The sequence below is a fragment of the Aplysia californica genome, unplaced genomic scaffold (assembly GCF_000002075.1).
Source record: "Aplysia californica isolate F4 #8 unplaced genomic scaffold, AplCal3.0 scaffold00057, whole genome shotgun sequence".
Taxonomy (NCBI): domain Eukaryota; kingdom Metazoa; phylum Mollusca; class Gastropoda; order Aplysiida; family Aplysiidae; genus Aplysia; species Aplysia californica.
In genome coordinates this window covers 216,319-240,406 of record NW_004797327.1, presented here as the reverse complement: position 1 = coordinate 240,406, position 24,088 = coordinate 216,319, and the positions used below count along the sequence as shown (strand labels likewise).

At 38.8% G+C, this 24,088-nt stretch overlaps 1 protein-coding gene and 1 long non-coding RNA gene across 2 annotated transcripts in view; one reads left to right on the top strand and one right to left on the bottom strand.

Moving 5' to 3' along the window:
* LOC101848572 overlaps window positions 1-2,822 on the top strand; it is a 7,385-nt gene extending 4,563 nt beyond the window's left edge. Inside the window, exon 3 of the long non-coding RNA XR_001184657.2 lies at window positions 1,990-2,822. This is a non-coding gene — a long non-coding RNA (uncharacterized LOC101848572). The remainder of the gene's footprint in view (window positions 1-1,989) is intronic.
* Window positions 2,823-6,540: 3,718 nt separating this feature from the next.
* On the bottom strand, window positions 6,541-23,974 carry LOC101848336 (stress-induced-phosphoprotein 1). The gene is made up of 9 exons (XM_005093040.3): window positions 23,696-23,974; window positions 17,876-18,002; window positions 17,194-17,296; window positions 16,300-16,420; window positions 14,964-15,060; window positions 14,371-14,532; window positions 12,565-12,668; window positions 11,800-11,963; window positions 6,541-9,415 (listed from the first exon to the last, which is right to left on the bottom strand). The coding sequence occupies exons 1-9, from the start codon at window positions 23,714-23,716 to the stop codon at window positions 9,343-9,345; spliced, it is 972 nt and encodes a 323-aa protein (XP_005093097.1). The 5' UTR covers window positions 23,717-23,974; the 3' UTR covers window positions 6,541-9,342.
* Between the last annotated feature and the right edge of the window lie 114 nt (window positions 23,975-24,088).

The following is a 24,088-nucleotide window of genomic DNA, read 5'->3' as shown; positions in this document are numbered from 1 at the left end:
CACACACACACACACACACACACACACACTCTTCCTTCCCACATCCTCTCTTCCACACACATCTGTGCATAGAGTGCAGAGTCCTTTCAGATCCAAGGGCTAGAGTCCACCTATGGTATTGATTTCTTTGACGGGCGAACAGATACCGAGGAAGCTTAGATTTATAAGATTTTCTGTACTCGTATTTTTGTGTGTGTTGGTATTGGTTTAACCCCTGCCAGCTGTAAATAAGATGTTTCAAAGGCGGTGCTTGTGATCGACACTAAACTAAAGAGTAAATGGATTTTCTAGGGGGAGAAGGCTCGTACATAATTTATTCAATAGTGTTTTACCAAGTTTTAGTTATGCTTAGTCTTGCTCTGTAGAAAAAGAACTGTCTGCAGGAATCTGAGCACTTTTGTTGGTGCTATAAGGGCCTGTGGAAAACAGCTGACTTGGCATATTTGGCATTTGTCGAGAGCCAAGATTTGAACACCTTCAATTAGACCAATTTTTATGTGTGAGGGTCATGGCTGTCGTTTTATTCTCTTTTCTCAAAAGATTCTCAGTCGTTGTTTTTGGGATGCTGCTGTCTAAGACTTAGGCAGAGAGACCCCAGTGAATGTTTGAATGGCTGTTGTTAGAGTATGAGGTAGAGCTTCATGAAGCCCACGTGGGACGCTCAATGTTAAAAACAATCAGGAAACGACAAATGCAGTTTTTGGGACACATAAATAGAAATAAAGGTCTTGAACATCTAGCTCTCACTGGTAAAATTGAAGGCAAGCGGGGCAGGAGACGGCCCAGAGCAACATACTTGGGGAACCTTAAAAAAACGGGTAACAGGGAAAGATCAGGGAAAGTGGCCTTTTTGAGAGCATCCGAGCAAAGGAATGAATGGAGTAACATGATCGCCGATGTCTGTCGCAGACCTCGCACTGGGTGATGATGATGATGATGTTGTTACGGGCGCGCACCGTTCTCGTACACTGCACTGTTGTTAGGGACACGTAGATAACTATGCTTCTCCAGACTGGACTGTAGGACGCGTACGGTAATACGTTTCAACAACACTGCACTGATAGACTTTAGTGTAAGGGACGCAGGCATACTGCACACGCTTCCGCAGCTCTACGGAATTATTGACCCGTAATTTGTGTCACAGTAGTACCAATATTCTCAACTACCAAGATGTTTTAATTGCCCTAGATCTATCTCGTGTCCGCGCGTGACCTTGTCTTAGCGTGTGACGGCCCGTGATACGAGTGTAAACAAACGCCCAAGCGCTCAAGAGTTGAAAGCATGTAATTTTGTCTGCAGTCTGCAGGCAGAGAGAGAGAGAGAGAGAGAGAGAGAGAGAGAGAGAGAGAGAGAGAGAGAGAGAGAGAGAGAGAGAGAGGGAGAGAGAGAGAGAGAGAGAGAGAGAGAGGGAGAGAGGGGGAGGGGGAGGGGGAGGGGGAGAAACAAACAACTACAAAACAAAACAAAACCGATCTTCAAGCGCTGTCTATTGATCAAGACGTACACATTCAAAGAGTTTAAAACTGACTTCTGCTCAGCAGTTGGTTGGTGGTTGGTGCTTGCTCAAGTGTGGTTTGCTTTTTCTTCCTCTCAAGCATCTGAACTCTTTTATGATCTCCTCTATCCTCATTAATGTTACTCTTTAGTACATGTAACACCTCTAAGCTTGGGCACCTATATGATCTATTTTTGTTGCAAATGCCTTAAAACTCTTACTATAAAGAAACAATCATCATCATTATCATCATCATCATTGCCTTTTCTGACCCCAGGTTAGAGTATAAGCCACGAATAAACACTTTCCACTTTTCCCTATCCCGGGCTGGCCTTTTGATGTCATTCCATATTTCATGTCTTCACACTTTTCTGCACATCAATTAGATCAATTTCTGTGACTCTTCAGGTTCCATGTAATCTTTCAAACATCATCAGTCGTCTTAATACATGTATATATATATCATCAGGTCGTCTTAATAAATCTATCATCAGTTCCAACTGCCCCCGGAGTTCCCTTGCAAACCATTAATTGACATGTCGAAGAAGAGCATCATCTAATCAGACACGGACATCCCTGGACTGGACATCTCATCCCAGCCAGCCAGCTTTCTGATCGCCTGGGAGAAACTTGCTTAATGATTACTACAGACATAACCTCTCTGACTCAAAACAACAACCAAACAACTATTACTTTAGTCAGTTTTATCAGTATGAAGTGTGTACATAAGAAAGTATCATACACACTCACATAAATGTACCCACATAGAAATTTATAAACATTTTATACATAATATAATATAGACTTCTAACTTGGGGGTTTTCAATTGTGTGCATTTGCACTGAAAGTTATAGAAGCAGATTTTACAATCAAGGTCTGAACACTTCCAGTATCAATTGCTCCTGTAGTTCAAAGGAATTTGAGAAGGTATGGCCTACCCATTTTACAACACGGTAGAGAAGAGAAATATTGCAAATTGAAGGTCCCACCCACAGCTGTTGGAGTGACAAAATACATGTATTATTGTTCTCTTTTCCGTTAGAACCATTTTTCTCGATCTTTGCCGACATCATGGCCTTTTCCTCTGTTCAGAACCTAATTCATCGTGCCCAAAAGGGAAAGAAAAATGCTCCAATAAAAGCCAACTTTCAAAGAGCAGTTTGCTTGCCTTTTTTTAACGCTGATTTTGTTAAATGAATTTTTGAAATAAGTATAAGTAAAGTACTTTTTAATCTCCTTGCTGCTTGCTGTAGAAAGGAACATTAATACTTACATCTCATTAAAATGTACACTTTAATCCGAAATAAATATGTAGAATGAACTACTATTTGAATTGTCCTGTTTATTATGTGTCTTTTGCATTCTTGTTTTACAAATCTTAAAAAAAAAAAGACTGTGCAGTACTTGTGTGTGTGTGTGTGTGTGTGTGTGTGTGTGTGTGTGTGTGTGTGTGTGTGTGTGTGTGTGTGTGAGTGTGTGTGTTAGCTCTTCGTTTGCTTTTAATTCTGTGATGATTATTAAAATCGTCGAATTCTGGAGAAAGCACCTTCGAAGGGAGGCGCCCCCCCCCCCTCTTCAACTTTCCTCACGCCTGCCTGAGCCAGCGGTCTTTTTGGCCCAAACATTACTACATTAGAATTACATTACAAGGTTCTGTCAATTTCAGTACCTAGTTTTGAGAGATTTGACGTTTAAAAAAATTCAGTTTCATAACATGTAAAGCATTTTCGAATGCCTTTCTTTGATCTTGATAACAACTCCGAATAGTCTTACTATTTTGATCGAGCAGATGTAAGTTATAACATTTGGGTAGTAACTCAAAATTGCTAAAAATGTCAGAGAGAACATTGTAATTCTGAAGTAGCAACATGTTGCATGGCGCGGTGGATTCTCTCTCTCTCTCTCCCTTTGATCCATCTATCTTGAAGCTGTTCTTTCTGTTCGCGTAGTCTCTATGTCGTGATGTTATATCCACTGATTGTTAATACATGTAACAGTAACTGAGTTATACTTGTATCTACTGTTGCTGTTGTATTTTGTATTTGTTGCTGGTGTGTTTATATTTGAGTTGGTAATGGTAGTTTTGTGGTACATTTACCTATTTTGGTGAGCACACGGGTCACAAGATGATTTTGTTTCAGTAAGTGTTTTACGGCACTTGCAACACAATAAGGTCATATTAGTGCCAAAGATTAGAGGAGTTACAAGAGAGTAACAAACACAAAAAAGGGGAGATAAGGACGACAGATGTTTGATTGGAAAGAAGAAGCAAACCACACCAGCGCACCCGCCAACCAACCATTCACAAGATGAGAACAGAGTGTGCGGATACCATTTTGTTTTGTTTTAGTACAAGTAGCCTACATGTACAGGTTTTACGGCGCCTGCAACTGCATAAGCCAAGCGGATACCGTTTAGAAATGCAATCTAATGGCATGCAGAGTCATTTCAGATCCAAGGCCAAGGGCTAGAGTCTTCACCTATGATTTCTTTGACATATTATTTCATGAAGGGACGAGCAGACGGATACTGAGGAAACCTGACTTTCTTCACGTTTATTTTTTCTCTGTTGGTATTGGTGTAACCCCTGCCAGCTGCATAGAGGATGTTTTAGACTCCCGATGTTGCAGGAACCTTGATGCTGCTTATCTTATCGCCCTTTTATCACTAACCACAGACAGGTAGGCTACATGTATGTATTATAAGAAGAGACTGAACCTTCGTTTCTATCATCTTCCTAACTCATTCTAAAAAATATCATGAAATCATAGAATTCTGTGTGCAAAAGCAAAAATACTAATACCATAATGCCGAAGTGACTAAAAGCTGTGACATGTGGCAGTAATATTTTTGAGAAAAAGTTTATAAAGCAGAGGCAGCCAGTAAAGCAAGAAAATCACGAGTCCTTTTTCGTTTTTAGTAAGTAAGTGTTTTGCAGCCCTTGCAACACAATTAGGTCACTTAAGGTACCTAAGACTAGGTATTACAAGAACAGTAACAATTAACAAACACAAAAAAGAGGGGGGATCAGGAAAACAGATGTTTGAAAGAAAAGAAGGAACAAACCACACCAGAGCACCCTCCAACCACCCACTCACAACAGTCAAATCCTGACATTGACATTGGCCTAACTGACCACAAGTCGTGCTCTGATCATGGTAATTTTTCTAAAAAATGAATAGGGCTTGAAGGTAACATGTGAAGCCATAATAAGAAGGTTAACCTACAAACCATACTTTGGGCAGACAAGCACACAACTTTAGGAAAAGAATAAGGGCTGTTCCGTAGGTTGGGGAATTTGTGATCATTACAACTGCAGTGCTTCCACCAGCTGAAGCTGAAAAGTAAGGAAAATTCTGCAGGGGGTCTGGGTGCCGCAGAGGCCCCCAGCAGGGTCCAGGGACAGAGTCCCGGTGGGGGTTCAGGGGGCGAAGCCCCCGAAGAAATAGAAATCTAGTGCTTTTAGAGGGTAGAAAATTGGCATTTGGGAGCCTGTTTGAAGATATTGCCTACAGCCCATAATATTCATTTTTCACCAACATTTTGTCTTGTTTGACTTCATCGCCAGCATATCTTTCCAATGTTGGAAATGTTTAAAAGCAGGTTCCCCTTTCATTGCTACTATAATTCAATTAATTTGTAGTCGCACCATTGACAGCAGGCAAACCTGGGAATAATGAATAGATGTACCTTCAAAATACGGTTGCGCAGCGTATACCCACATTTTTTCTAAATTTTCATGTCTGAAAGTGAATGTCGCCTGTCACAACCTCGGAACACCACTTCGAATTATTCTTGATTTTATACGTGGTGCTCACTATGGACGGCATCGGCCGATCGGGCCGATCGCCCGACTCGATCGCCTCAAAAACAAACGTGTTTGTTTTCAGTTTCAAAGCAAACACGGTTGTTCGACCGAGTCGGGCGATCAGCGCAATCGGCCGATCCCATCCGTAGTGGGCACGACCGTATCAGCATCATTATTCTTTCATCGCGGCCCTTATATTGCGTTCACGTGCCGTAGAATCTTCGCATTGATAATTTCTCTAGATCTAGATAAAATTTGCGAAAAAAGTTTCTTTCCGACAGTAATTTTCTGTCTAAGATCAAAATCAGTCTTGATCAACGCGCAGATTTTCCAGCCGCGGCAACAATCCGAAGATAGACAGAAGGAATGAGTGAATGACAGAAAGGAGGACATTGGCACAAAAGGTTCGCCAGATTTTGATCCATCTGCAGGTAAAAAATGTACTGCAATGAATGCATGGGACTGGGGCATAGCGGTATAATGTCCGATTGCAGGAAATGCGCAATTTGGCAGGTTTCTATAACGTTAGATTGTTGCCGAGAGAATTACCGTAAATATCCGTACCTTATACAAGACGATACGAAGGCGAGTACGGAATTTCGGCAGTCCTGCACTGTCGCAGTTTTTTTTTACGGAGGGAGTAGATAATGATGGAAGGACAAGTACGGAACTGGCAGAAAGTACGGATTTCCGTAAAAATACGGAAGAGTGGAAGCACTGCAATTGGTCGCTTTTAAGCACAAGGGGGCTATCCCGAAAAATGCTGTTTTGAGACAATCGCAGGTTAAGTTTTTGCCCTTGTTCAGTTTCTTTGAAAGACAAGGAGAGTTTTCTCTATAACCAAATTAATATACACACCAATGAAGCCAAAATTCTCCTATAGGTAAGGCAATGCCCACTTTTGGTGTAGGTTAAGATTTCTGGAAACCCCCGAAATCTGGGTTAGCCTGCTTGTCCTTAAAAGTAAAAGCGTCCAATTACAGTTCAGGTTTCTTGCTATCATTTCATTAACTCTGCTCTCTCTTTACCTTGCTGTTTACCAGTACGCGTAACTAGCACGGTCTATACCTTCTCTTCTTTCCTTGGATGTTACAGGTCTTCATCAGTTCATGATGGACGAACTATTATCATCATTATACTATAACATTCGTAGTCCTTAACTTGAGGAGCATTTAATTCGTAACAGAATAAGGAAATCATTAGCAAATTGAAACAATAAACAACCAAAGGCGGGTGATAGAAGTCATATCATTGGCAATTCAATGAAATTTATTTCAATAAATTTCTTACACGTGTCTCTATACAAATCTCAAAGGAGAATAATAATACTCGGGCCACAAACAAATTTGTTCAAAAGATCATCAACTTTCTACATACGAGTTGATTTCAAACTACTACTAAATTCACTGAATTCCTATTTTGCTGCCCTAACCGGTAATTTTCTTTTAGTTTGAAAGAATTTAAATTGTGGCCTGGCAAAATATGTGTTCACACCATGGAAAATGTACAATTCCAAAACTAATAACCACAATGAAAGAACTTGTTCAGGTTAAAAAAAAACAAAAAAAAACCAACAACAAGAAAATGCATGTTGAAAACGTGCACTGTATCCACCTGACCTGGTCTAATAATTCCCATTATATATGATAAAAAACAACAACATCAAACCATCCTTTTTTACCATCACGTCGTTAAGTTTATATCTTACTTCCTTACATACACTAACTGAAAACACACCAGAGCATCGCCAAGAGCTGCTTTCCATACTCAGAGACCATCTGAAAATTTCTGCAAATTCTGAATCATAACAGGATTTCCTCACACAAAATTTCACGACTTTCTAACGGCATTATGCATGTTACAACATGTCTGCATTGACCTCATCACAGTGAACAAATACTCTTGTGCATATTCTATTTGAAAGAAAAACAGGCAAAGAAGTAAAAGTAAAAGAAATAAAGAGTAAAACGATGGAAAGAAAAAGGGGTGGAAGTATCAACGTGCAAAACCCACAACAGTTTCGATTAACCAGTTATACTTTCCACTCATTTTTAAAAGGGCTGCAGTTTCATTCAACAGGCCAGAAGTGAAGGAATTGGCATTGAGGAGATTTTTCACATTAAGGTAGCATGAGAAACTAATCGGTAGTATGACTGACCAAGTAAAGATCAATTCCAGAATTTAAAGTAACGAAGGATACCATGAGGCCACATGAAAGCCTGTAAATGCCGGCTGTTGCAGGCTTCATTTAAGATTAACATATATAAATCTGTCGAATGATTTTACTTTATATATATATTGGGTATTAAGTTACTCCTGAGAAGTGGTAAAAGCAAACAAAACTGATCATATTCTCAAACCTTATGCCTATAAAGTAAACCTCCCTCGAGTACATGCTAAGGAACACAACCTGACAGAACATAGCTTCTATTCATAATAACCTGCTTGCCTGGGTCATATTTACCTCAAGCAAACCTGAGGCCTCCATTCTGAAAAATTGCCATCTTTCCCTTAAAAAGAAGGAGCAGAACTGTCCAATTAAATACCATTTTAAAAAATCGTTTACAAAGGCAACCACACATGATGATGATTGAAAACATCAAATAAACTGCAAAACTGATAACAGATTGAACATTTAATTCAACAAACAGCAGTCGACGTCTCAAGGGCTTTCCCAATTTCTCTGGCTTACCAAGTATGGCCCACTGATCAGCTCTAGTTGCTCTTCGTCATCTGACTCGGAACTAAATCTACGTCTAAACCTTCACCAACGTCCGATTTCTCCTCCTGACCAAGCACTAGCCTTGGTATGGTCCATGTGGAAAAAAAACCTATAAAACTAAAAGTGAATCTTGCACAAGTCTGACTCTATTCTTCAGGGACCATGTCAAGGGAAGGAGCCGCTCATATAAGCATGCACCTTGTAGCACATTTGGTTCCTTCCATTATTACAAGCACCGTGACACTTTTGAGAAACGGATGTCCACACCGTCACCGAATAAATATGCTCACGTTAGTCACACCTTTGACATAATGAGCTTGAACGTTGGGCCCAACGACTTCATTACAAGCAAGCTTCACTGAAACATCTGGATTCAAACTCACCTTGAGGGGAAAGGTAAATCAGTGGGAAAAAAAAGCATAAGATTCAAACGGTCATTTCTTTCTTTCAAGTACTTCAAAAGCGGGATCTATAAATATCTGCACAAAAACAGGATAATCTTGCTAAGTTAAAACTCACACTACAAGTCTATTGGTACAAGATTTTCTTTGACATAATCTACAGGAAAATATGGCAGGTCCAAAACATGACGCTATCCAGCGACAATAGTCGATCTAGGGGTAAAGAAGGATTCCTGCAGCAGTCGACTTTCGAGGTCAATCTAGGAGGGAATGGGTTAAACACACAAAAAATTGTATTGTAATGCCAAACAAAGCATAAAGCCTTAATGAACACAGACTTTTCTAAAAAAAAAGTTTTAACGCCAAGAACGGTTAAAACCAGGGAATAAAATAAACTACAACAAGCAGGCTTGAAAGGTATTTTTAACAGATAGCCCGTCAATCTAAAAAAGAATTAACAGTACCATTCTGTACACCACAAAAAACTTATGAATGTTAACATCACAAATCTTATTTGTCAAAAGACAAGACAAAAAGATTTGAAGTGTAAAAATAGAGAAACGTCTACCATTAATACCACATTTAACCACAAAGCATGTCTATCATCAATTACATTGGTCAAATTCCATGGCAGAAAAGACAAACACAAAATTGCCCAAATATTGAGGCTTGACTCAAAACTCTTACATATTCTTATAGCAGTAAGTTAAGCAATGAAGACGAAAAGGCCACATGCACATCTTTCACTCATGCACATATGTTAGCCTTCTCTTCAAAACAAACAATGATGACATTTCTGATTTCAGGAATTTGTATCCAAAATTTAAAAAAAAAAAGAAAAAGAAAGCAAATCATGTAGAAATAGTAAGTCCCAAAAATGGTTATGATGAGAGTACGATCCTAGTCTGGCCTATCCTTAGTGGAGGGACACAATGCCACACTCCATGAGCTTCTGTATCTTTGCTGCCACCTCAGGGTTCTTTAAATGTCTGAGGAATGGAACAAACAGAATCGTTAATTTTGACATTATGAAAATCACATGACTCAGGGACACCAAGGAAAAAAACAATTATAGCATATCTAAGACTCCCATTGACAAAATATAAAATACTTTTAAAAAGACACCATGAATTTACTTCACCAAAAATAATATAAAAAAAACTTTAGATGAATGTAAGATTAATTAGGTAGTGTAAACATGGCCTCTTGGGCCCTCTTGGCCTTCCGAGCGAGTGGTATTGGTGAAAACGGAGTAATTCAGATCTCAGTTTCTTTGCTCTTTCGCTATACCAGGCGACGACTATAAAAACAAAAGCTATAATCTGCCTCTGTCTTTAAACTGTCAGAAAGCCCCCCGCACACATACCTGTTACCATAAAAAAGATTTTTTAAAAGGCTCTCCACCTATGCAGCCGGTCAAGGTGGTGGGTAATGGACAAGTAACCCCTCTAAACCCTTTAAACACTTTGACTTAGTTTTAGTAAGGTTTTACGGTGCTCGCAACTGCATAAGGTCATATGAGCGCCAAGGGATGGAAGTAAAAAAAAAACTCCTTACAGGGAATCAGGCTTACTCTGCTCACCTCTCTAGCTTCAACAGCAGTAAGTCTGCTTCGACTATCAAGGCACCCCGGAAATAGCGGGGTCACAAGAGTTTAGTTTTACTTAGAGTTTTACGGCACTTGCAACACAATAAGGTCATATAAGTGCCGGAGAATAGATGTGTTACAAGAAAGTAGCATACACAAAAAAGGAGGAGAGATAAGGACGATAGATGTTTGATAGGAAAGAAGAAGCAAACTACACCAGAACACCCGCCAATCACCCACAGGTCACAAGAGTGTGACACATATACAAAAGAAGTAGAGGAAAATGACGATAGTAAGGATTAGGAAAGAAAAGGCAGCAGTTCCCTGTTGCACTTCAGGCACAGTTATGTGCATGACATTGATAAATCAGCCTGTTTACAATTACAATTCTACTGTGCATAAGAACATGGTCAATGTCCCCCCCTTTGGTGCACTCAATAAATTTAAGCTAGTAACACTTCACTTACAGCACCTAAGGCTCATATAGTGAAAAACCCTCAGGTATCGCACCAGTTTAGAATGCTAAAGCAATGATAGAATGTTAAAAAAAATTTTTTTTTACTTCGCAGCACAAGACACATGGAAAAATTCACTGAGATTCATCATCAACCATTCAGTTATCATACAGAGTGACTTCCTTCCGTATTTACGTCAGTTCAGTTGCTCAATTTATTGCGTAATTATCTTAAGTGTGCCTGGTTGAGTTAGCAACTAAAGTCGCCAGCGGTAATGAGAGCATACTACAGCCTGGCCACTAAGTCGCAGACAGTACTAGAAGGGTTAAAAGCAGACTTGCAGCGATGTCAGAAATGTTTAGTAAAGGTCTTTCCAGCTGACTTCATTTTCATTATTATTTGCAAATTTGTCCTTGAAAGTTCATAGTTTTTCTTCAGCATCAGCAAGTCTGTGGTGGGCAATACTGGTAATTAGAGAATAAGAATTTTCTAATACAAAAATGGGCTTCCGTACTCAAAAACTTATAAAATACTTTTAAAGTACTGGCTGGCAGCTATGTGCATACAGTGTCAAATACCGTCTTCTTACTTGGCCGCTATCACTACTTATAATATATTCATTCCGACTGTGTGTTGTTGTCATGAAGTGGGGTTCTAAAATAGGTTCACCTATGGAAGTTAGGGGTATACATTTTTTGAAAGGCAAAATTTTTCGCTTCTTTCTTCACACATTTCTTCCCTCTGATGAGAGAGCAAATAACACATCTTTGTAAAGACCAACAATGTGTCTAGTCTGACAAATTTACCTAAAACCAACGAACATTATCACCCCCCCCCCCAAACCATAAAAGTCCCTTATACGTCAGCTGTAATATCACAGTAAACCCTCTAACTTATAGAAGGTAGATGAGTACACTCTATCAAAGATACAATTCAAGATGGCAACGTCACACAACACTGTACTCAGTCAGCAGCATTATAACCAGACTAATCACTACCCTAGAAGTACAAAATTCTATCTGCTCAATAGGCCTGCCTGGTGTTAAGAAATTTGATGTTAACAATTTTGAGTTTCACAACATGTCAAGCATTTTCGAATGCAATTCTCTGAATTTGAATATCTTGATAATGACTCAGAACAATCTGACTATTTTGATAAGTAGATAAAACATGTAGTTTCTGACCTGATGGGCTTAGTAACTTAAAACAGCCAAAACTGTCAGGTAGAATTTTGTAATTCTAATGAAGCGTTAAGTCAGGGTCCCCTAACATAAAGAAAAAGGACATAGGTGTCTGGAGAGCAGAGAAAATCTTGAAATGGACTACTTACTCCCTGGCTGCTTTGGGGTCCTTTGACATTTGGCCTAGAATCATCTGCATGGCAGGGTCGCTCAAAATTTGCTGCACCTCCGGATTAGACATGGCCTTCTGCTTCACAGCCTCTGGGTCCTCGCTCTCCAGCATCAGGGCTTTCCTGTACCCTTCCAAAGCCTCCTGCAATTTCCATTACATATTCATAGGTATAAAATTTAGCGGGGATTATTGCATAAAAACATGTTGACATTATATTATACTTTGTCCTTTAGTTAATGTTTTTTTTTACAAGTTTCAGCAGTGCATTATAATGATCTCTGAATTTCATTTAGAAGAAGTGAACAAAGTAGTCACCAATACTATCTGCAAAGAAATGATAATTCATACATAAACATATGATCTGCGTCATCCTTATATGACTGTAATCCCCCCCCCCCCCATATTGGATATAGGTAGCTAAGAACCTGTCTAGGTTCTGAGCAATCTTCTCCATCTTAATCCAGCTATATCCCATATGCCCTGGTGGATCTCGGCCCTCCTGTTTGCATATACCCACCTTAAAAAAAAATAAATTTTTTAAAAATAAATAAATTTTTTAAAAACCTGTCGGCCTAGGTAAATTGGCAAAATTGCTTTTTAAACGAGCTTGTCAGCAACTGTTCAGCAGGGTTAAAGACAACAAATATCATTTTCAAGCTCCCCTCTTTCCAAGCCATATGCGCCTACACTATTAACAAAACTCATAATTCCCAGCGCTATTAGTAACAAAAATACTACTTACCGCATTGTTAGAATCAATCTCAAGGGCCTTTTGGTACACCACGGTTGCTTTGGTCGGTTCTCTCATTGCTAACAATACACTGCCTTTACGTAGAAAGCCTTTGACTGTGGTATAGAATAAAAAGTACAATTAGAACTCAGAGAAACATTTAAAAGGATATCCTTAAAGAAATCATATAGAATATTTAACAAAATTACCAAAATCTCAGTGTTTGTATAACATAAAGACACCCTTGGTTCCAGACAAAACAAGAAGGCATTCTCTGAGTCTCCTATACATCAAGTTTTCACATTACCGACGATCAACATCTATAAAAACAAACAATAAAATTTATTTTTTATTTTTTATCATAAACTATTAAGACAAAATTCACTATGGATCCGAGAACACACGCATGGCTAAGCTTCTGAGACATTTGCCAGATTGCACACCAAATAAAAGCTCTGGAGCGCAAGATATTAAACCCAGTAGTTGATCAAAAGGAGCTCAAACGCATGGGCCTTGTAGGCTCGAGACGCCAGTGCTCAAAGGGTAGGTAATGAGCACTTACACTATCTTATTCCTTGTAAAAATGGAAAATCAAGAAAATAAGGTCTCCTATCAAATGGAATACACGCAGTACACATCATCACACTGCTGAAGGCACACCTTTAGCTCTTTCGCATTCCAAATTTCAATCAATCAAAAATTCAGATCTTAATGTTAATTGTTCATGTTTGATAAAGAGAAACTTAACTCATTCGCTATATATTATTTTCGGCTTCTGGACGATTTTTTTTAGGAGGGCGAAATGAGATGGTGACTAGTGCGCAGTTCGCAAGTCTTTGGGGCCACAAATTTAAAAGAATATCAACATATATACCAAAATTCTCAGTATGGTTTGCAGAAAACATCTGTAATGTTTAAATGTGTTTTTCAACTTTGTTCCAGTAAGAGGCAATTATGCAACATAATTTTGCTTGGATGTGGATAAAATTTGAAAAGAAACAAAAAATCTTTGGTGAAACTCAAAAAATTTGTTTGCACCTAATTAAATGATATATCAAAATAACCATAAATGAATATAGAACAGGAAAATATTGAAAAATTTGCAGTTATTTACATAAATTCCATAAAATTCACACATTTGGATCATAACATCCTAAAAAAGGACAAGATGCATTCACAAACAAGAAAAAAAAAACCCCACTCGTATCTTATATGGAATTATTCAGAATTGCATTTGGAATAAACCTATACATGTCTTGAGTGTTACTTTTTGCCTGATTTCACCCAAAAAATAGATATTTTGGGGAGAAAAAATATTTTGACAATTAAGATCTAATCTAGATCTGGCACTGAAAAATATTGATTTCTCAATAACAGAGCACTGGCAATTTGAGTCCAATAGTATCAATATTCTAAAGAAGAGTCCTACATTTCTTTAGTGAGCAAAATAATAATACATTTTGTTGTGTAAACGTACTATGACTGGTGTCTGGGCCATAATTTTGTTATCGCAATAAAACAAAGTCGCACAAACTTTGAAATCCCGTTTCAAAACTGAATCTAAACTTCCAATTTTCGGTGGAAACGCTCGACTCGGAAGTCAATGTTATATTATAACCTTTATTTTAACATGGATATGTGGATTGGAATAAAAATCAAAGCTAGAATTATAGGTCGGTTCTCGAGCCGTTGGGGGCGGCTTGCCTCAGTGAAGTCACTTTCGCCGCGCCGCTGCCTACGGCTCGGAGTAGCGAATGAGTTACACTCCACAGAATCATCACCCCCCCAAAAAATCTTAAAGAAAAGAATAAAACTTACTAAATTTAGGGTCTAGTCGAATGCACTCATCACTGTCCTTCAGAGCAAGCTGAAATTCCATGAGTTTCGTGTAACATGCTGCTCGATTGCTGAACAATTTTGCATCTTCAGGGTTTCGTTTGATAGCCTCCGTGTAGGAGCCGATGGCTGCTGGATACTTGCCTGGGAGAAACAGTAGCAATATAATAAAAGAATACATTCCCAAATAATGAAATCACTGATAAAAGAAATGAATGTCCTCTGCTTTCATACATACCAATAAGCTCACATAACATTCTTTTAGGACTGATGTGGATTAGGCCTAGCATTTCAACTATATTTCCATCTGTCTAGTACACCTGAACCAAAATCTCCCCTTTTATTCCATTTTTAATAATACTCTTCTTTCTTCTTGAAATCAAGGTACAGTTGAAATTCTCCAAGACAGCTACCCATACTGAAGGAGAAAAGTGGTTGTCTTAGACATGTGGACGCCTTAGACAGTGTCATCATAACATACAAATCAACGATTATGAGCCTCCCAACTGAATATAACAGGTTTGTCATAGACCAAAGCCGTTCCAACCAAATCTTTTATGGCTGTCAAAACTTACCTTCTTTGAACGCTGCATTCCCCTTCTCCTTTTCCAAGTTAGCAAGCTCTGGGTTAACGTATGCCAGCCTCTCCTTCTCTTTTATCTTTTGTTGTAGCTGTAGAGCAGAAATATGCAAACTGTACAAAACACAAAAGAAGAACAAAAGCAAACAAATCGCGAGAAAAATGATACTGGTATGACAGTGACCACCTGAGAGTGATACATTTTCACTCGGGCAAAAGATTCCTCAAAACTAAAAACTTCTCATCTGCAAAATAAAATGCAAATACACGACATTAAGTATAATTCTTTTCAATCTCTACATGTAAAGATTAGATCTAAACTTATAAGGGGGAGGGGAAATAAATACATCCAGCATCCACCAGCACGATATAAACCCCCCATCTCATTGTGGAATGACGCACGTGAACCTCCATGCTCCAACGCACCAGTCTGATATTTATCTCATTGCATTGCATCTACCTTCTGTCTTCCTCATTCTTAACCCTCTTCAATAATAGGGAGTATAACTCACAGCAAAAAAACCCCCCAACCCCACAAACACTCAACCACACTTTCATAACAAGGCACATTGCCTCTTAAATTGTCAAGAGAGAAAAACATTTTTAAAAATTAATTTTCTTTTTATAGTAGAGGGTTTTACGGCACTCGCAACTGCATAAGGTCATATGAGCGCCAAGGGGTGGGTGTCAACAGAGAAGTCTTTACAGGGAATCAGACTTAGACTGCTCACCTCTCTAGCTTCAACAGCATAAGGTCTGCTTCGACTATCAAGGCACCCCAGAAATAGCAGGTCACAAGAGAGTGACAAACATACAAAAGAAGTAGAGGAAAATGACAATAGTAAGGATCAGGAAAGAAAAAGCAGCAGTTCCCTGTTGTAGATCAGGCACAGTTATGAGCGAGACATGAGTCAGCCCATTTACAATTCTACTATGCTTGAACGAGAAATGTACCCCCCCTTGGGAATGGCCTAAAGACACTACACAAGAAAAACATGATTTTTCCAAGAACTCAAAAGATGAGCAAAAGGACTTGGCACAAGTACATGATGATATTTGTGTTACTTTCATTTTGCCCTGAAACACGGCCAGTGTTCATGGGACAGCAACAGACAAAAATCATTCCCTAATCAGCATGCTGCCTATTTCTGCAATGACCATTGAGATTCTGGCTGAGATGATACAAAAAAGAAACCATATAGTTAATTCTTTTCTTTTGAATTGCTCACTGGTACAATTCCAAATAATACATCACTTAAAAAAGACCACAACAAAAACATGACAGATTTGAAAATCTTCCTGTGACAACCAGAACCAAAATTTTCACTTACTTCTTGAACCTTTTTTACAATATCTGGAGCACGATGTTCTGACAAACTTTTGTTGTAGTAATTCAAGGCTTGCTCCAACTCATCCTTCTTCACATATGCTGTTCCTATTCTTGCAAATGCTCTGAAATGTCACAAAAACAAAAGAGAATATTATTCAAGGAATTCTTTATGGCATTGCATTAAAAAATGAAGAGCACAAGGGAATGGCATTTTGAGAATTTGTAACAATATGAAATGCCTGACTGCCTATGTTTCCCCCCCATAGTATGGTTTATTTTCAAAGCTTGATACTGGGCAACGCATCAGGTTTTAGCCCTGGATGGACCACCTTCCCACCAACGCCACAATTCAATTCATCCTAAAATCTGACATCTTGTTCCCCCCCCCCCCCTGCACCCTTCAAATACATAGCACCATTAAGAGTTAATTTAAATACAGTCCTATAGGAGCTGAAGAGAAGACAATCAACAGTCGTACAAAACAAGGAAAAATTAAAGGAGATAAACTGAGTCCTTCAGTACAAATGTATACTAAGCTTCACATTTATGAAGTTGTTATTAGACCAGACAGAGAAATACAGAAAGAAAAGGGGTCAATTCACTCTGAAACATTTACCAACACATGAAATACCCGTTGCTATTTCAAAGCAAGGGTGTTGGTCACAATACTACAACTAGTATCTGTACACTCAATATCTTAATGGCAAACATGGAGTTTCCAAACCATATTTATTTCCTTAAGTGGAAAAACCCCCCCAACAAACCAAGAAAGAAAGAAACAAACAACAACAACAAATAAGAGAAAAAAAAAATCCACACAAAAAAGAGGAAAATTAATTAAAAACCCAACTATAATTGACACAAAACACAAACATTAATATTATTACGCACTTACTTTGCAATAAGTGTAAAGTCAGCTCTGTTTTCACGGCCAACCTCAATAGCTTTCTCACAAGTCTTTATACATTCTTCTAGATTTCCCTGCTCATAATACACAGCTGGGGAGGGAAAGGAGTAAACATTACATCGTGCAGACCACAAACCAAATAAACTTCTATACTTAAATGATTACAAGCAGAAAAATTACACTGAGGTCTACCAGATATCCATATTGATCATCTAAAATACTAAAATAGGATCTATCGCAGGAACTGTTGTCGCTGTGGCCTGGAGCATGAGAAAACTATAACTAATGTGTGCACTATCCCACTGGGAGGCACACACACTAATGAGTAATCCCACTAACTAGGAGAGACAACAAAGAACATCCATAATTGATTGTAACTTTCATCAGAAAGAGCTTTAAAAACTGACAAAAGTCATAAAACTTTTATTCTTATTCCTATAATTAGGTCTGGGTAAAATGTACTTTACAAAGCAAAGGCAAATTTGAACATAGCACAAGTTGAATAAAATCTACAGTAATCCACCTTTTGAGTCTTGTCCTGAGACTATATGTGAAGGTTTTCTTTCCATTCTGAGATATCAAAGATCACCTTCTACTGCAATCAAAACTAACTACTATTAGATTCGCCAGCAATGGAAGCCACTGGGTGTACCAAGAAAAAAAATCTTACCTCCTTTATTTGTGAGAATGGTAATGTTGGTGGGATCAAGGCCAAAAGCTGTATCATAATGCTTTATCGCCGTGTCAAAGTCTTTCTTCTTATAGGCTGCATTGCCCTTATCCTTCTCTTCAAGTGCCTTGACAAGAACAAACATAAATAAAGGATGATAACTACATTCCAAACAAACAAGATTAATCCAAATGCAAGAAAAAACACATTTATTATCAGTTACTTTTAAACATTCAAGAGCAAAAAAACAAAACCCTGAAACCATGGCTACAGCATTCTTTTTGAGGGAGTGTTCATTTGATTTATTAACTAAAATGCAGCCAACCTGCTCTAACGGCCACCTGCACAGTCAATCGTCTGTATAAACCACCACTTCCAGCTAGAGGATTTTACATTATATATATAATTAAAATGACACTCAAAAGATTTGCACCCAACAGACGGAACAACCCCCCCCCCCCCCAAATCGGGGTTCGCGTGATCAAAATCGGGATGCTTGAGATTTAGGGCAGGGATGCGTGGCTGGTTTGGAAAATAAACTGATTCCTTATTCTTCAGAGCCATCCCAGGGTTCACATTCCAGTCTTTCCATACTTTCGATGGCGGACAATTCATGTTTACTTTAAGAACGATGGGGGTAATCTCACGGCAGAGGTAAGCTCAAGGCACGACACCGGCAAATGTGAGCGACTAGAATGTGGGCGGAGCTTCTGTGCTGAAGCAAGCCTGTGTTGCCGGAAACTGTGCACAGCTGATAAGTAGGTCGACTAGTCGACTTCATCAGACACAGAACGTGACTGTCGCGCATGTGTGTGGGTGTGTGTTGTCAAATCATTGACTCGGCTTTCGGAAAGAGAAGGGGAGAAATGATGCTTTGCCAGACGCACACCATCTATGTTTTAAAGCGTAATGCAAACCCCCCAAATGAAATTATGAAGAGTAAAGCTCACGCACAACCAAAACTTAAAGGGGCTAATCGGCAGGTTTAATGCGTAATATACGCACATTTGTGCGTAAAGGGGAGCCCTGAGCTTAGATCTAATTTTGCATAAATTCAAGCTCATTTGAAAGATTTTGTACAGTAAAATAGAATGTCTTGTTTCCTGGCTATCCTTTTGAGCTCCTCATGTCTAATAAGTGGGTCAATTTGTTACGGCCGACTCTTATTTCTCCGAACGCTCGGGAAAATAAACTGGAACTCTTATTTCTCCAAGCAGTTTCCGTTCTCGAGATTTGTTGATAATTTGCAAATGGGTGGGGGGATTTTATTTTCGAAGTGACTATTCCTCCGAACGTTCTGAGAAATAGTGCCGATCTTTATTTCTCCGAACGGTTTCCGGCTTCCGGTCTCGTGATTTTTTGGCTATTTGGGAGAGTTCGGCGCCAACTTTCATTCTGCCATCCTGCGACGTCTGGGAAGGGGCAAATTTTTGGGTCTAGATCTATTTAAATTTTCAAAAGTTTGTCTAGAGATTTTTAGATGAGTCTAAAAACGTGAAAAAGAAAGGTTTCACAACAGAATGAAATCAAAATTAGAACAGCCCATAAACAACCACAAAAATTAACAAATAAGGGTGTGTGTCCACCTGTCCAAAGAAGATTGGCTGTTTTAACCCTAAATGTGCGTGATTAAAAAAAATAAGTACAGGATATTACATGTTTATGATGGCGTCACACACAAGGGGCCTGCCAGTACATGTAATCAGTTTTGGTGGAACGCTCTAACATAACACATTTAAATCTATATATTATATACATGTGTATATAAATTTATAATCTAATGAAGGTAGAAACATCAAATTAAATGACGTTACACTATACAACATCCCTTTTCCCCAACAACAACAAAATTAATAGAAAAACAACACATCAGAACAATAACAAGAAAAAAAATTACAAACCAACAAAATAAAACACCACAAAGAGGAAAAATAAAAAAGGAACAGCAATACAAATTGTATGTAACTGTAATGTATTCAACAATTCAACGTGGTGACAACAAGTGAGAAAGAAGTGAAGATGAACTTTCTTTCAAAAGTAAAGAGGTTTGTTTTTTTGGTTTTAAATTTGACTTTTATTCCCCGATTTGGGTACCAAAAAAATCGAGTCATGGATGATTGATTGGTCGCGGCCGCGACAAACGCAGATGCTAGTTCTATGTGTCATTATCAATATAACCCTCCATAGATCTAGATCTAGACAGCGCATGTGTGAACACAACCAGGGTTGGGTTGATTTAAATCAGTTGATTTTAAAAAATAATAGTGCCGGCCTTTTATTTTTGTTTACATGAAAGGATTTTAGTGTTTGCTTTAGGGGTGACTCCTTGAAGTATGGTACCTTTTGAAGGCATTTTCAAATGAAGTATAATAGTCTGGGAACATTGCCCCAACCACAACTGAAGTATCTGAATATTCAGACATTTAAAAATCTTTAGATCTAGATCTACATCTAGACTAGCTCTAAAAATTGAATTCGATGCAAAAAATGCTTCTTTCCAGTCCTCGCAGAATGGCAGAATGAAAGATGACGCCTAGATCTACATCTCGCACAAAAAATCCAGAGAACAGAAAACGCAAGGAGAAATAGAGATCAAGATTATTTTCCTGAGCGTTCGGAGAAATAGTCCCTTCGATCTGATAATTTCATTGCACGAACACCCAGATCTAGAGTGGTGTAGCCCCTGCGTGTACGCCTTCTCGGATCGTGCACTTTTGTTTTCCTTTGTTTTTAACCTCAAATTGCGTTTTGCGTTTGATTGAATGCGTCAGTTTGTGCAGCAGCCATTTTTGTTTACTTCCATCACACGTTTGCTGACAAGGGATCATCGAGAGTGTTTTTATCAGCTGTGGCAAGTTGACATTCAACACTGACCTGTGAACTAGTTTTTATGACCTATTTGCCTCTGATTGGTTCAAATAGACTGTGCGCACCCCCTAGCTTAAAAGATGTGCCTACTCCTTCCTTGAGTGTTTCACGTGACCTTTTATCGAGTTCTATGCCAAGTTCATGGGTCTCAACTCAGAATTCTAAAAAAGGAGGAACTTTCCTGGTGATTGCCACAGAAGCCTATTTTTGCGAAACACCCATTACATGTATTATTATACTGTTGAACCCTAGAATGCTGAAATAAAAACCATCAATTTATCAAAGCAAGGTAATTTCATACCAATATATAAACTATATAAAAATGAATCTTGCTTTGAGCCTAGAACCAGAATATCGACTGTCATGACTCATAGCATTAATGGCCTAGATCTATATATACTAAACATGAAAGATAAAAATTAATGCTCAAACTTAAAGTAGAGTAGAATAGCCCAAGTAGACCTATTCAGTGTGAGAGGTGAAAGAACTGTGGGAGGGCAAGATGCAGTGATACTGAAAATCTGCAAATCTTAAACAGAAAGCTAAAATATAGAGATCTAATTTACTGTCACCAATCCAGTGAAACGCGAACTCTTAGGCCCCTAAGTTCCATAAACATGCTTACAAGTTTTAGTTATGACGGTTCCCGATTTCACACAAGGCCTGCACCAACGACACTTTACTTTGCAGAGAGTAGAGAGCTGTAGTAGTAATCAAAATTCTAAACATTAAACATTTGCTTCCAGTTTCAGTTTCTTTGTCCTCTGGTGTTGCATCCAGCCCTCCCCCTATCCCAGAGTGCATCTTTGCAACAACAACAAAATAATCTCCCCCCATTCCTGAGTCCTGTACTTCGCAGCGCTCAGAACGTGCGCAGGTTCATTGACCGGTCACAATGGCGAGTCCGACAAGACGCTTACACAAGTATAACTTTCTTTTCGTTTCTTTTTTTTGTTTTTTGGTTGCCCCCACAAGCGACAGCGCAGTGACAAATATTATTTTATTTTCATGGCGACACCACGTTTGTAATGCCGAACCTGCATGTTACAATAAATGTTGTGTTATCAGACAATGACTGACAAATTTCTGGGTAGTAACGAAAGCGAAAGTAGATCTTGATTTTCCAGTCAAGCCTTGGTGACACATTTCCGCTTGCCGCCAAAGCCGCACTTCGCGTGAAACGTACTCTCAGAGCCGAATTAATCACGATCGCGACCGGCAGAAATGAACTTAAGGACGTTAATGAATTTGGTTTTCAAATATTCGAGATCTTTTATGTATTTTCCCGGTTTTTTTTTAAATTCCCAGGGCCTGGCAGCCACCCTGCTCCCAACAACTCTCTTTCTGATTGGCCCGCTGTCGCGGTAGCGGAGTTTAGCGGAGGAAATGGTGGTATTGAGACCCATGCAAGCTGTAATGCGGGTTTCGGGATCGGGGGGGGGGGACGCGTTGTGAGGACTGAAAAAACTTGAGTTTTCTCTGCGCGTGCACAATGGAATATATAGTAGAATACTAAGAAAAAAAATAGACTCAAATTTAGAGATTATTGATTGCAGTTTGATGAATGTCATGGATGGTGGCATATATGTGGACTGTGTGAAAGTTGGAAAGATCAGAGGAATGAGTGATGAAGAGTAGGAAAATGTAGATTCTAGCTGTGAAAAATTCTGTTTGATTTTTTTCACTATGTATTTGAACTATTTGTACCCCCTAAATTAAATTAGGTTAGATTCTAATTAAAATTGCATTACTTTGCTTCTAAAGTGACTTGTTATCTTCCTGTGTGGTCATTTAAATTTAATGCAGTAATGTTATCAGATTTCTCTTCTTTTGGCTTTCAACGTGTATATATGAGTGCACGCACAGTGAAGAATCCCATGCACGCACTGAGAAGACATGCACGCACAGTGAAGACAACACCCTAGGTTGGAAAAACTGTTGGGCACACAACGTAAGAAGTCTGGCAACTATGAGCAAGACCATTTTATAGGTCAATAGTGTTTCTTGAATGGAATAGCTAAAAACGAAAGCACAAAGCTGGAAATGGCAGAAAATAGGTTCAATGATAGCGAAGTGCACGCGAACCGGCGACACCACTCTAGACCTAGAGCTACCAACTTCAATTTGGCGTGTTTTGAATGAGACGTAGGCTGGAAAGAAGGAAGGACTTCCGTAACGAGCGACCGCCCCAACGAACACAATAAATAAGAGACCTACCCCTACCCCTAATAATCCTACCCCTAGCCTTCTATTCTACTCTTTTGTCTCATAGTGGTCGCTCGTTACGGAAGTCCTCCCCATACTAGGCTAGCCTACGTCGGTGTCGTACTAACACTGGCAACACAGGCAATTCTAGTCTAGAAGTAAGCCGCAAACGCACTAAAACTCGAGCAGAAATACGCTTTTATATATCAGGAACGTAAATCCGGGGAACTGGGGTTACGAGACAGACACACAACTACAACAGAGACAGAGAGGCTTGATTAGGCTCAGCTTGGCTAAGATAAGCTAAACTGCTTGATTCTTAGGCCTAAACTAGATCTAGATATCTAGACTAAAGACTAAACTAAACAGAGAAGAATGTGCAGAGCCATCACAAACGACCAAGACCAAGAAGTTAGATTCTAGTTCTAGATCTAGTCTTGAGTCAAGAGAGAGCCAAGAAGATGAAGCAAATCCCTGTCGGTGTAACTAAATAGAGAGAGAGGGGGACAAAGTCAAGTGACAGAAAATTAGAGAGACAAGAGAGGCAGAGGAGAACAAGAGGCCAGACAACAGAGAAACTAGACTCACTACAGAACAGAGCTTTTCGTGCTTTGGATACAACGAATGCCATTAACTACGAACAGAATAATCTAATATATCCTAGAAAAGACTATACATTGCATAATGCATAAATAAATTTGAAACATAACCATTCATGCAAAAAGATAGGCAGAGAAATCGACAAACCTTTGTTTTCGCATCCGCCATCGTGCCGAATTTTCTGGTAAATCGAGAGAGTTATCGAGAACACTCCTTGTATTATGTCCCTTGACTTGCCAAATATATCAGCAGTCTGAAAGTTATATTATTTGGTTGTTTAAAAGATACTGTCATAAAATTATATATTACCTTTGTTCACATTGTAATAACAATCATCAAATCTGAAAAGTTAATTTTATTTTTTTACATGAAAATATAGATTAAGTATTACATCTCCGAATATTTACGAATGCCTTGTTTCTGGATGTAATTTTAATACAACTTGGCATATATTAACTTACTCATGGCATGCGCAGAACAAGGACCTAGATTTATTGATAATTGCCCTTTCAAACAGGAGAGCTCCTGTTTCTTTCCCCG